The 15,349-nt window shown below is 40.4% G+C and overlaps 1 protein-coding gene across 1 annotated transcript in view; it reads left to right on the top strand.

Annotated features, from left to right (window-relative positions):
• LOC120324502 overlaps positions 1–15,349 on the top strand; it is a gene marked incomplete at both ends in the record, with an annotated part of 42,694 nt that overhangs the window by 16,121 nt on the left and 11,224 nt on the right. The window contains 2 exon segments of the mRNA XM_039387427.1: positions 9,418–9,561; positions 11,240–11,488. Of these exon segments, the coding sequence (XP_039243361.1) occupies positions 9,418–9,561; positions 11,240–11,488 (393 nt within the window).

Below are 15,349 nucleotides of genomic sequence, written 5' to 3'. Positions count from 1 at the left end.
GGTTATTTGACACGACCCTTCTTTGTCCTTGATAATACATATGATGATCCTATGTTGTCATATGACATCATCAAATTCAACTACAGACATACTTTTAAAAGTGGGTGTAAGTGGTCTTTGTTGAGGAAAGGAAAAAGATCAGGGCAGAAATGAAGAGGAAAGACATTTTGTTCAGCTTTGCTTGTAAAGAACCATGTTGCCAAAACATAGATGAGCTTCCTTTCTAGATGTAATAACAGTTTGTTATATTAGTATTTTCCTTTGCCAGAATCTCCATAGATACATCTACTTCTAGTTAAATTGCAATAGTTGATTTTTTTTTAATTAAAATGTTATTTTTCAAGAGCATCAACATTTTTGTGGGATTACAAAATCTGTACCTTGATATTTAAGCCCATCTCAATTTCCCTTGGACTGGGAGAGTGGAACATGGGCCATAAAGCCAAAAAAATTGCATATTGAAGTCTCAGGCTAAGAGAAAGGGAAATCTGCATAACATAAATGTATACATTTATCTAGAAAATCTCATTGCTGACCTAGTGAGACCAAGAAATAATAGACTTCAATGAGCTTAGGCATTGCCCCATTTTATTTAGCTTAAATTTACTACAATATTATTTTTAAAAAGGCAGGATAAGGGAAAAAAGCAGTATGATGCATGTTTTCTAAATGTTTTTAAGTATATTAAAAAATGCAAGTGATAGAACATATCAATCCAAACCTCTCAAATAATGGCTGTTTCTCTAGTCTGCTAAAAAAACAAACAAACAAACAAACGAAAACAAAACCAAAACAAAACAAAAAACAAAACAAAACAAACCAACCAAACAAACAAACAAAAACAACAAAAAAACCCACAAAAAACCAAAACCAAACCAAAAAAACCAAACCAAACCAAACCAAAAACAAAACAAAAAACCAACCAAACAAACAAAAACCCTTCGGACTTCATAACATTTAAAGCTTCAGGCTTCCATGTGGCTGTCCTCACCAGAAAATCAAGCTTTCTCAGTGACAGAGGCTGTGAAATGACTACAGAGAGTTTTCAAGCTAAAAGCAGCAGAGGCTAGGGTGCAGGGGGCAAAGAGAGAGACATCCCTTTTCTAATTTTTTTTGTGGGAACTGTTCTGAGGAAGTGAATGCAATAATTCTTGCCGCTGCTCAGACATCACTACTGAAGTCTTTTTCTTTCCTTGAAGGTCTATATCTTTCTAGTCAAACACTGAAAAATAGATACTATCAGTAGTGGTAATATGATCAATCATCATGCATTTGTTACACAGGTGTCAAGCATCTCCTAAACAGAACTGTTAAAACTTAATATGGAATTCTTTTGCAAACTAAAGAAATATCTATGCATTGACAGGGAGAGGTCCTGTGGAGTTCCTAATATGCTTTAGAGCAGCTAGAAATTATTTACTTAGGCCACCCATAAAGCCAAGAAGAGTAAAAGTAGCTTTTAGTGTGTCACTTAGCCTGAGGTCTAAAAATACTTTGTGACAAGGTTATGATATATGTCCTACAGGTAGAAGCTCACTTCTTTACAGGGGAAGTACCTGGCTGCTATTAAAGCTGGATAGGTTGTTAACAACACAGGTGCCCCTGTAATTTCAGAGTTGCCTGAGGGTTCATCAGGTATCTCTTCATTTAAACATCAGCAAGTATCTGGAGGCAAAACCATATGGGATGAAAAGGACTTTCCAGTAAAGTAATTTCCTACTTGTAAATCCTACTAATTTATGACACTGAGTTAATTCCTTGAGCTCTTTAAAGAACTATTACATAAATCTTTTTAACTGCATTATCAACTCTTGCACACAAATCATAATTTATTCTAAGGACTTGAAAGGTCATCAGTTATCCTGGCTGCAGCTCCAGCTCCAGACATGGCAATCCATTAAAATAGAGAGACTTTTCCCAACAAAGTTTTTCACTTTAGATTGCCCGTGGACTGAAACTGTTAGGAGGTCACTTTCAAACAAATAGCTATCATATTTTTATCATCTCTAAGAGCTACTGTTCAAGTCTGCAGTCTATTAACACATGCCATCTTCCCCATGGCCTCTATTATTTAAGAATTGTTCAATATCCTCATTATGTTAGTTTATATTTGACCTTGATGAGTTCCATCCCCAGTGTTATCCCAAACCAACTCTTAGAATGAAGCACACATCAGGGAAGAAGCTTCTCCTCTGTAAATATATTCAGAAAAAAAGGCACCCTTTTTGAAGTATTTCAAGCAGATTTCTTTGGTGTTTGAAAAAATCTTCGTGCTTCACATCTGTTTATACTCCTGGTTTGAATATGCTCTCCGTATCAAAATGGTGAAACGTCTGTAAAAATACTTTAAGTGTTTATCATAGAAAGTCCAAAAAACACCTCCAGAGAAAGTGGAAAAATGTACCACTAAAAAAAAAAAAAAAAAAAAAAAAAAAAAAAAAAAAAAAAAAAAAAAAAAAAAAAAAAAAAAAAAAAAAAAAAAAAAAAAAACAAAAAAAAACCAAAAGGCTTTAAAGCAACCCAAACAAAGAGGGGTTTACCAAATGGAAAACGCAGCTGTAATGGCTGAACAATTTTTATCAGTATTCTAACAAATAACACCTCCTGTGCTTTAAATATTTAATGTGAAATCCATGGATTTATATAGCTTACAAAATGCCAGAGGCTTATTATCTTTACAGATTGCATGACAGGAATATTCATATAATTCGATTCCACTTTTTAAGACAACAGGAATTCCTCCAGGTGCGAACGGTAGATACCTTTTGTGTTGGTTCAATAATCTACTAATTAGAGAATCTCTCAGATAGAAGAATGTCATTAAACTGATTAAATTATTTATATACCTGGAAAGCAAAATCTTATTAGCTCCTTCATATTTGACTGTGTATATTATGCAGCTGTGTTTGTATTTTATGGTGTGAGGAAAAGGTATATATTTTACCTAACTATCAACATAGCTGGCAGATGATCAGAGTCTTATATCCTAACTTGTAGCGCCATTCACAAATTCCAGGGCATACTCTGCATTGCATAAGTTGTCCACTTAGAGCACTATAACACTTCTGAGAATGAAGGTTTGTTGTGAGGCATTTATTAGGCACGTCATCTTCTCAAGAGTGATATAACAGAAGACATGGATGAATTCTAATCCACTCACTACAGGGTAACCATGTTAACACAACTGAAATTATCAGACACACTAATGTAAGATCAGAATCAAACCAACTGCCAGAATTAGAGTGAGGGTTGTTTTCTACTAAATACAGCAGGCTCAACAAATGCAGCATGTGTTTGTAAGAAAGCACAGTCTGATCCCACTTTGGTAGCTATGATTTTAAAACAGGAGAGTAGGGGATTGTGAACTGATGTTTACTTGTAACTTAGCACACAATACTGACACTAAAACTAGATGTATTTCAAATTAGGTGTCCTAGTTAGGACAGCTGAGACCAGTTCATCATGGTATGGGTGTAACCCAAAACTGTGTATTCTATAGCCTTCCATGCCATTTCCCAGAAGTTGTTAGCAGTAGAGGCCTATAGATATTCCTGAGCATCCTCATACCCTTTTATGGAATTCCCCGCTCTGAGGGAAGGACTGAGCATCCTCATACCCTTTTATGGAATTCCCTGCTCTGAGGGGAGGACTGAGCATTCCTGCCTGAATTGGAGAATATATAAACTTGGAGTTTTGGAACCTTTTTACCACTCGTGGGATCCAGAGGAAGACTGCAGCTCACCGCTCTCAACCAGACTGAGACCACCACCCTCAACTGGACTGCAATCACCACTTTTGACCAGACTGCAACAACTCTCCCACCAGCAGGTTTTTCCCCTCTCCCTTTACTTTGGACTCGGGGGGGGGCCAAGGAACACCACTTTGTTCATGCCCCAGGGTACTGGGTTATACATTTGGGTTTTGTGGGTTAAGACCAATTGTTTGTTTGTATAATTGTACTTATTGTATTATTTTATTAAATTGTTATTCTGACTTATAATCTCTCTTTTGAGCTGAGTTCATTTCCCCTGCTGGTTAACTTTTAAACCAGCACATTAGGAAAAACAGAAATGTTGATAGTTCTCATAGCACAGATGATACTTTCTGCAGCAAGCATTATCACATCATATGGAGTAATGTGTTGTTTCATTGACAAGCAACAAATTCCACTGTCATCTTTGTACAGCATTGTGTAGTATATGTAACTTCTATTTTGTCACATTCTTTCATTTGAAACTTATCTTCCTACATTTGCACGACATATAGAACAAGTGTAACTAACCAGATATTCTCATAGTAAAAATAAAACAAACAGTAGACTTTTAGTAATTTAAATATTAAAGTATTTAGAGATCTCTTAAGGATATGATTTGGTGTTGTACCTGTTTTAACTGCCATATCAGAAAACTTACACATACAGTAATTTACTGAATAATATAAAGTTGTCTCTGTAGATCATTATTCTGGTAAAATTTATTTACAGTCAACTTAAATTCACATCCATTTAGGGCTATGAATGGGCTTAAATGTTAGCGGTATCCCTTCAAGCAAAAGATTGCTGTTCTGCTTTTATGAAAAACATCAACAACTAAGATCATTTATCTTCTTGCCCTTATAAATTTCTAGAATATTTAAGTACAAAATAAACTGCATAGAAAAAGTTGAAAACACCAGTGCCCCATTTGGTGCATATTAAAATATATGATCTTACTTTAAAAACATATAAACTTTTACATTTCAGATTTTGGCATGAAATTCAGTTTTGATACTAGAAGTAACTTACATAGTACATACTGTATGTAGTCAGCCACTTTAAATATTATGAAGCATTATTATTAATCATTACGAGTCCTAACACTACTGAATAAAGTACAGGTTTTTACTCCTTTATGTGAATTACCAAGGATTCCTTCCAGTGCATTACTGGCAGTCTATCAAACATCTGGAAAGAGATTAGAAGGAGCAGCTTCACATATTCAGCTGACTCTTCAAACAAAAAGTAGTTTGATTTTGTGAGTCATCTTACTTTCTGGCAGTGATAATAAGAAAAACACAATAACATATTTCACCTCTGTACCATGCAAATCTGATCATATAAAATGTAGGATGTTCATCACAGTGAAAATGAGAAAGAAGAGCCCTTTTCACCTTTCAGTAGCGGCTCCTGCAATGTTTCAGAGCAAAGAGTCGCCTTGTGTAAAACAGTCTCTCAGACCAAATTCTCTGCCAGTTGATCTGGCACAGTATAACTGAAATTAAATAACCATCAATCATTTGTAAAATAAGAAAGTTCAATGCTCTTTTTATCAATAGGTTTCTGATGTACTTCTTGAGGATAGACTTTCCCAGGGAAGTCCAGTGTGCATGGCACAGACCTGAATGACAACTGATATGGTTTGAAGCTGGCTCCCTGCCAAGTCTCCAAACCTTACCACAAGAAGTGTCCCCCCCAAAAAAACCTCAGGGAGAAGAGGGAAAAAAACAGCCAAGAAAACCGAAGTGAGATAGAGACAGCTAAACCAATATATCAAAATATATTTATACTTACATTACAGTTATATACAATTGAAATATATATACAATTTCACAAGGAAAAGGGAAAGGGAAGGGGAAAGGGAAAAAAGGAACAAAACCAAAACAAAATATGTATATATCCTGATCAATAGCCCAAGATCTAGCAACTAAAAGAATTAGCAAAGAATATCTTACTACTCTCCTTGGGACAACGGAGAGTCACGCTGGAATGATCACCAGCAACCTCCAACTCCCAAGGTCGGCAAGGCCTTTACCAGGCCTCACTCCCCAACCCGACAGACTCAACAGCGGGGAACCTGCACCTCCAAGCCGCCGGAAGGAAAGAGACCTAAGGCCTTTCCTCCTTTCTTCTTATAATCTGGCTTACGTAAAAATCATAGGGAATACTGGGTAAATCTGGGCCCTTCCTTTGTTACAAACTGGTCACCAAGGAAGGCCTAGACTAAACTACCACACAACACATGCCTGCTGATACCACCATGTCGGTAGACTTCCTTAAAGCCTCTTCAGTGAGAAAAATGCCCATTCTTTCAGACACGTCCACTTGAGTCATTGCCAGAGGAAATTTACAGGCCATCCTGGAGAATGGTGATTCTTCCATCTGTCTTAAATCACATGAATACTAAGCATGATCCCACAATCAGTTCACTGTTCAGTTGGACAGCGTGCTCAAGGTTCAACACTTTTTATGCTTAACAAAGTCCTCTGCAGAGAGTGGGATATATAGATAAGAGCACACTTTTCTTGTGATCATCCTCACTGTTCCTCAGCCCAGGTAGGTCTGATTCATGTTTGCTAGATAGGGCAAACATCTGCTAAATTGCCAAATTTACGGAGAAGAAAAAAACAAGCAATATCTTCCCTTCAAGTTTAAAGACCTAATTTTCTCCATCTCTATAGTTACTGTGGTATCACAAGGCATTATTCAGCATACGTAATTGTAATGGGTTTGTTATTCTCCCCGAGAAGGAAAATGGAAATAGGATAGGTCATTTGATGTGTCTTCTGCCAATAAGATATTCCATACCATGTTACATCAGCCCAGATATATAAACAGACGGGAAGGAAGCGAGTTCTCTCTTCTCTTCCGGGTACTGAGCAGAGCGGTTTGGGCAGTTCGTTCTGGGAGGAGAAGAGCGTCAGTTGTGGGAAAGTATCTTTATTTTTAGTTTGTCTCTGTATGTATAGTGTTTATATCAGTTTCCCTCTTTGTGTAAATACATAAACCATCTTTCTTAGCAGCTTTGATTTGGTAGTAGTGTTTTCCCTTTCCACCCCCTCACCTTCCGTCTGGAGGACTGGGCACAGCCTCAATAGATATCTGGTGTTCAGCCAAAGTAAACAACTACATATTGGTACCGAAACTTGGGAAGACTGCCAAGGAACATTGTTTATATAAACAACTGCCTCACTTATCTGTTTGTTTTGCTAACCTGGGAACATATAACAAAAATATGGCAATCTGCCCAGTTTTAGTGGCTATACCTGTAATTTTACTAACAGTTTTGACAGGATGTGAAACTTACCTCTTAAAGGACCTACAAGGGGTTAAAATCAATTTTTTTCCCCTTCTTAATTTTGACATAGAGGGTCTTGTAATGAAGGTGCCCATGATCCTTACTAATCCTTACCTGAGTTGTCTGGCTATGTTACTGGTTATAAGCAATACTCTTAAAACAGTATGGGGAGTGGGGAAGATAGTGTTGTCTTTGTTGCCTTGTGTTAGGACAAAACCAATTTTGAGAGAGAATTTACTGAGATGTTCCCTAAAGGGGTCATTTCCTGGGTGGCAAGGGATGTGGATGAATTTGGGCAGGTTCTTAGGGCATCTAACACCCCCTGTTGCTTGGGACTTCACACCAGAACAAGTATTCAACCCTAACAAACTGACATGTCATTTAATGGAAGGATGCCTTGCCTACCCTGATTGAAACCAGCAACTTCTTGCCCTGTACTGGGGCCTGACCTGTGCCTATTGAGTTGCTGTTCAGTACTCTAAAAAGACCATGACTGAGACAGGGACCCAAACTACGACATCTGAAGTCATTATTGCCCCTGTAGTGAAAAGGAAGACATGGGTAAGGATATCTTCAGGACCTACATGCCTATCTCGGTGATTAGTAAGGGAGGACGAAAGCAACGGACTAACAGAACTAATAACAGAAGAAAAGGAGGCAAGGCAAAGGGCTAGTTCTTTACTACAGGAAGGTCGATGAATCAGAGAGGAACTCAGACAAGAAAGCGAAGTCACCCAGTCCCTGAGCCCATCAGAACTTCAGGATTTGCGGAGAGATTATAGCCGCCAGCCTGGTGAATGAATTCTTACCTGGTTGCTACGATGCTGGGACAATGGGGCTAGAAGTCACCTATTAGAAGGTCATGAAGCACAGCAACTAGGATCTGTTGCTAGAGATCGTGAAATTGAACAAGAAATTGGAAGAGAGAGATTTATTAGCAGTCTTTGGGTTCGGCTCCTCATCAGCGTGAGAGAAAGGTACCCATTCAAGGAAGATCTAATGAGCTCTCCAAGAAGGTGGACTACTGCAGAGGAAGGCATCCAGTACCTGCGGGAACTGGCCATGCTGGAATACATTTACAGTGACCCAGGTGATCACCACTTCCTAAATCCAGAGAGTGTCCCTTGCACGCTACCCATGTGGAGAAAAGTAATTCAAGGTGCCCCTGCATCACATGTTAACTGCCTGATAACAATATATCATCCAAAGATGCATTAATCAAATGTGGATACAATCTGTGCCTGGATACGGAGTACAGCAGAAGGTATGGAAGCCTCCTCACTCTCCCGGTCCAGCAAGTCAGACTTCAGAGAAAGCTCCGATCTCCGACACCAGCGTACCTACACTGGGGAGAGGACAGAGAGGTCTTATAAATGCCCCAAATGTGAGAACTGCTGCAGAGACAGCCTAAGAAATCGGTCTTGGTCTCCTCCTGTTCCACTCAGAAGGAAAGGAATTCCCAAGAGCAGGCCACATGGTGAACTACGGTTCTTTCTGCGTGACCAAGGTGAAGACATGAAGAAGCTATAAACTATACCTATAAACTTGGAGCCTGGGTACGAGAATTAAGAGGGAAGAAACCTAGTAAGAAGGCCCTCCGTGCAGTTGATGCAGAGGCTCCAGAAAGAGATCAGTGACCTTTGAGATGCAGAAAGACCGAGATCAATTCCTGTGATCCTGATGAAGGAACCTCTGGCTGGGCAATGTAAGGATCAGACAGTGAATACTCTGACCAAGAACAGTAGAGGGGCCCTGCCTTCAGCTAGGAGAAGGAAAGGGACAATAGGGTTTACCAGACTGGGTGGGTTTGATGGCCTGGCACATCAGATCCACAGAGATATAAAGCTTTAGCTGACAATAAAACTGCACTGTAGTGCACAGTACACTTTGATGACATCAGGGCATAAAGGCACAGAGCCCATCTGGATTTCTGGAGTGACAGGGGGACGTCAAGAATTATCAGTGCTAGAGGCTGAAGTAAGTTTAACAGGGGAAAAATGGGAAAAGCACCCCATTGTGACTGGTCCAGAGGCCCCTTGCATCCTAGGTATTGATTACCTCAGGAGAGGATACTTCAAAGATCCAAAGGGGTATCGATGGGCTTTTGGTGTAGCCACAGTGGCTACAGAGAAATTTAAACAATTATCTACCCTGCCTGGCCTCTCAGAAGATCCTTCCATTGTGGGATAGTCACAAGTCAAAGATCAACAAGTGTCAACAGCCACTACAATAGTACATAGACAACGATACCGAATGAACCGAGACGCTGTGATCCACATCGATAAAATGATCCAAGAGCTGGAGAGCCAAGGGGTGGTCCGTAAGAACCCCTCCCTTCAATAGCCCCATCTGGCTTGTACATAAGTCTGATGGAGGATGGAGACTGACTGTGGACTATCGTGGCTTGAATGAAGTTACCCCGCTGCTGAGTGCCGCTGTGCCAGACATGTTGGGGCTCCAGTACGAACTGGAGTCTGAGGCAGCGAAGTGGTACACCACCATCGATATTGTAAATGCGTTCTTCTCCATCCCCTTAGCAGAAGAGTGCAGGCTGCAGTTTGCTTTCATGTGGAGGGGGCGTGCAGGACACCTGGAACCGGCTGCCCCAGGGGCGGAAACACAGTTCCACCATCTGCCATAGACTGATTCAGGCTACACTAGAGAAGGGTAAGGCTCCAGAACGCATACAATATATTGATGACATTATTGTATGGAGGGACACAGCAGAGGAAGTTTTTGAGAAAGGAAAGGAAATTATCCAGATTCTCCTCAAAGCCGGTTTCGCCATCAAAAAGAGTAAGGTCAAGGGACCTGCCAGAGAGATCCAGTTCTTAGGGGTGAAATGGTAAGATGGACGTCGTCAGATTCCAATGGAAGTCATCAACAAGATCATAGCGATGGCTCCACCAACTAACAAGAAAGAAACACAAGCTTTCCTGGGGTCATAGGTTTTTGGAGGATGCACATTCCTGAATACAGTCAAATTGTGTGCCCTCTTTACTTAATGACCTGTAAGAAGAATGATTTCCAATGGGGTCCTGAACAACAGCAAGCCTTTAAACAGATTAAGCAGGAGATTGCACACACCGTGGCCCTTGGACCAGTCAGGACAGAACCAAATATGAAAAATGTACTTTATTCTGCAGCCAGGGATAATGGTCCCTCCTGGAGCCTCTGGTAAAAAGTACCTGGTGAGACCCAAGGCTGAGCACTTGGTTTGTGGAGCTGAAGCTACAGAGGATCTGAAGCCAACTACACCCCCATGGAGAAGGAAATCCTAGCGGCTTATGAAGGAATACAAGCAGCCTCAGAGGTGATTGGCACAGAAACACGGCTCTTCCTGGCACCCCAACTACCAATGCTGAGCTGGATGTTCAAAGGAAAGGTGCCCCCTACCCATCATGCCACTGATGGGAGTAAGTGGATTGCCTTGATTACACAATGTGCCTGAATTGGAAACTCAAATCGCCCTGGAATCCTAGAAATCATAACAAATTGGCCTGAAGGTGGAAACTTCAGTCTGGCTGATGAGGAGGAAGAGGAACAAGTGAATTGGGCTGAAGAAGCTCCACCATACAATCAGTTACCTGAAGAAGAAACACGTTATGCGCTCTTCACTGATGGTTCTTGACATATTGTAGGGAAGAACTGGAAGTGGAAAGCAGCTGTCTGGAGTCCCACTCGACAAGTGGTAGAAGCTACTTGAAGGAGAAGGTGAATCGAGTCAGTTCACAGAGCTCAAAGCCGTTCAGTTGGCCCTGGACATTGCTGAACGAGAAGGACGACCAAGGCTTTACCTCTACACAGACTCATGGATGATAGCCAATGCTCTGTGGGGCTGGCTGGATCGGTGGAAGAAGACTAACTGGAAATGTGGAGGAAAATCTATCTGGGGTGCTGATTTATGACAAGACATTGCCGCTCGGGTTGAGAAGTTGACTGTGAGAGTCCACCATGTAGATGCCCATGTACCCAAAAATCGAGCTAATGAAGAACATCACAACAACAAACAAGCAGACTGAGCTGCACAAGTCAAGGTGTCTCAAGTAGATCTAGATTGGCAGCACAAGGGAGAGTTGTTCTTAGCTTGATGGGCACATGATGCTTCAGGCCATCAGGGCAGAGATGCCACTTAGAGATGGGCATGAGACTGAAGGGTGGATTTAACTATGGATACTATTTCCCAGGTTATCCATGATTGTGAGACATGCACTGCCATTAAACAAGCAAAGAGAATGAAGCCCCTATGGTATGGTGGACGTTGGGATAGGTATAGATATGGGGAAGCTTGGCAGGTTGACTACATCACACTGCCACAGACCCGCCAAGGTAAGCGCTACGTGCTCACCATGGTGGAAGCAACCACTGGATGGTTAGAGACTTATCCAGTGCCTCACGCAACTGCCCAAAATACCATTTTGGGTCTTGAAAAGCAAGTACGATGGTGACACAGCACCCCAGAGCGAATTGAATCAGACAATGGGACTCATCTCAAAAACAGTTTAGTTAGTACTTGGGCAAGGGAACATTGCACTGAATGGGTATATCATATTCCATGTCATGCACCAGCCGCTGGAAAAGTTGAGTGATGCAACGGATTGTTGAAAACTACTTTGAAGGCACTGGGTGGGGGGACTTTCAAAAATTGGGATCAGCACCTAGCAAAGGCTACATGGTTAGTCAACACTAGAGGTTCCATCAGTCAAGCTGGCCCTGCCCAAACAGAGCCCCTTCACAGATGTGGATGGTGCCAAAGTCCCAGTGATTCACTTGAGGGGTATGTTAGGTAAAGCAGTTTGGGTTAACCCTCCCTTGAGCAAAGGCAAACCCATTCATGGGATTGTCTTTGCTCAAGGACCCAGACATACTTGGTGGATAATGAGAGAAGATGGGAAAACCCAGTGTGTGCCTCAAGGAGTTTTAAGCTTGGGAAAAGCTAATTTGTATTCTGAGTTGTATGTTGCAGGAAGAGTCACTAGATGAGGAAGACCCGAACTAAGCTGATGCTGGTGATCAACAACGGGACAACCGTAGAAGACAAGACTCACATAAGCGCAGGATATAGGTGAATATGGGATATGAGTGTGATGTAAAATGGTATGGAATAAGGGGTGGAGATTGTAATGGGTTTGTTATTCTCCCCGAGGAGGAAAATGGAAATAGGATAGGTCATTTGATGTGTCTTCTGCCAATAATATATTCCATACCATGTTACGTCAGCTCTCTCTTCTCTTCCGGGTACTGAGCAGAGTGGTTTGGGCAGTTCCCTCGTGGGGAGAAAAGCGTCGGTTGTGGGAAAGTATTTTTAGTCCATCTCTGTATGTATAGTGTTTATATCATTTTCCCTCTCTGTGTAAATACATAAACCATCTTTCTTAGCAGCTTTGATTCAGTAGTAGTGTTTTCCCTTATTTTTCAGTAGATATCTGGCATGCAGTCAAAGTAAACAGTAATATTCCTGCAAAGTCTACTATATGGAGTGATAAAATCCAAGTGAGTGGAAAAATAACAAGATTACTCAATGCCAAATAAGCAGTAAAGGCCTGTTAAAAGCTCTCTGCTGAAGGATTTTAGTTTTCTCTAGTAGATTCTCCATTTTCCTATATCCACTAGCTGTCAAACTCGAGAACAATGACTTTTTTTCACCTGTAAGATGTTGCATCAGACATCAGAAGACAAATCTAGATTCGGAAGGCAGTAAAAACAGCACTGGTTCCTATGCCTGTTAGTGGGAAGGAGAAAGGGAAAAGAAATGACAGACTCAGCTGTAGGTAATGCTGCCACATTATTCATAGTTCTCAATGCAAAAAGGTTTGAGACATAAACAATCGTGCCTTCTCAACTAACGTGGATAGGTCTCTTCCGGTCTTTTGTAGGAAAGATAATGAACTTGGAAGATATGTACAAGAAACCTGTTATTTCCAAAAAAAATTCGAAGGTTCCACCTACAAAGTTTAAGTTTGCTTTTGCCCTGCACAAAAGACAATTTCTACTTATCCTCAAAAAACAGAAAACTTGTCATAGAAATTGTTAAAGATTCAATTCTTACATAATACTGTTTTTTTCACTACAATTTAAATAGGTCCTAGGTTCTTATGTGTGCACTCCATTACTGAAAGTTACACTGCAAAAGCAGACAAACAGTTCTTCTCAACCAAATATAAGTAGAAATACTAGTAGAGTACACTGAGTACAAGGCATGAAAAACTGAGGGAATGTGAGACAGAACAAAACAGGACATGAGTAACAGATTATCTATGGTAAACTTCAGAAACTTCTCTGGTTGCAGTACTCTACAATGGCTTGCATAGATGAGTGGTCTCCTGGAATAAGAGAGAGAGAAGAGGGATTGGACCTAACAGTATGTCACAATACCTTGCCAAAACTGAATTTCAGGTGTTAACCTTTGTATTAAGAGATCTTTGATCTTCAGGCTATCCAAGATGTGTATTTAGCAGTGGTGACTAGAGGTGAGCAAGCAAAAACACTTGCCAAGACAGAAACATCCCTTTGTAATAGTAATTGAGTACTCACAACAGGTATTATAAGATGCATTGTTTGGAGGGGGTTAAAGGTTGCTATTTTGTTTCTTTCTACATAACTATGTATTTGATTATAGTTTCGTGGTTACCATTATTTTTTGGCACATTAAATATTTGTGTGTGTAAATGGATATACAGTACTGTGCATTTTAAAAAATAACTATTCTTGCAACATCAGCAACAGTATATAATTCTTGTTGTTCTTATTCATTAAAAATTATAACCTCAGGTATAAAATAATTCACATTTTAGTCACCAAAAAAAAACAAACTAAAATTTGATTCTCAGAACTGGAATATACTCAGCAAACTCTGCCTCCAGTGAAATGACACTTGATGTCCCTTATAGGATTTAACAACAAATATCTGCAAGTGTGAATGAATGCATTAGATGTCTGACTGTTCTTCTTGCCTCCATTATTCTTAAGGCTTCTTTCCCATCCAGTAAAACAATGATATCAGACTCACTCTTCGGTTCTGTGTGGGTATTTTAATCTGTAATAAGTATTGTCCCTTCATCTACTTAATTCTTCTGACTAAACTGGTATGAAATGGAGTAAACAAAAAAATACTGGTAGCCCTAACTAAAAGCTAGAGCTAACACTGGCTAACCTCAATTCAATAGGGACCTCCCTGTTTAGCCAGGACTGCTGATAAATGATGGAGTGTGCCTCAGTGAGCCCTTTCACCAGCTTGCTCAATGCCCTCAGATGGATCTATTCCAGCCCCATAGACTTTGGAGTGTGTAACTGGGGAAGTAGGTCACTTTTCATTTCCTCCTGGATTATGGTGGCTTCATTCTGCTCCCATCCCTGTCTTCCAGCTCAGGGGCTGGGTACCCTGGGGATAACTGCTCAGACTATTAAAGACTGAGGCAAAGAAAGCATTAAGAATCTCAGCCTTATCCCCATCCTTTGTTACTACTTTGGCATGGATTTTTTACATGGCATCTCGCAGAAGCTGAAGTCCCTACATTACTACCAAACACAAAGGCTACATCTCACTACCTGAGTTATTTTTCAGCACTTCAACTGAAGTGAAGAAGCATAAATGAAGCAAATGAAGCTCAGATAAGCGGTGAGTTTTAATTCTCAGACATTAACAGTCCCCAAGATGCATTAGCACCGTTTAAAATAAGTGTAATTAATTCTAATTCTAATCCTGCTTGGAATTTGCATATGAGGAACAGGCCTAAATCTTCACTAGAAAAAGTAACATGCCATATATCTGTTGCTCACTTTATGTCTAGTACTCATCACATTCATGCACGTTATTCTTCAGGAGTATCAGTGCACTGTTTGGGATAATTTCTGAACGAAGACTATATGCTGTATCTAGTTCAGAAATTTCCTGATAAATTTTCTGCTCCATAAACCATCAAAAGACCAAAAAGTTTTCTTGCCACTTAATTAAAACCGATGGCAACTACTGAATGCTTCCCAATATCCATCTAAAGGGCTAGAGCATGGAGCTCCCAGCCTCCAAGCCCCCCTGAATTCTCACCAAATCTAATGACCAAAACCACTAATGAACCATTTTCCAAAGTGCATGGTTGGTTTTCACAGCCTGCAGTGCCTGAGGACATCTCTTACCACTTGCCACAGATTAAGAGGTCCATGTAAACTGTCCAGCCAGGACCACAAGCACTTTATGACTTTATAGGAACTGAAGGAAGGCAAAAACTGTGGTCAAGAGGATAACTTAAAAGATGGGTGCTCTCACTCCATTTAATCCAGAATTTTCCCAAGTAAAATCA

Source organism: Pipra filicauda, unplaced genomic scaffold (genome assembly GCF_003945595.2).
Source record: "Pipra filicauda isolate LSUMZ 115617 unplaced genomic scaffold, ASM394559v2 scaffold560_size303775_pilon, whole genome shotgun sequence".
NCBI lineage: Eukaryota > Metazoa > Chordata > Aves > Passeriformes > Pipridae > Pipra > Pipra filicauda.
The sequence above is the reverse complement of the archived record's forward strand: the minus strand, read 5'-3'. Positions and strand labels throughout refer to the sequence as shown.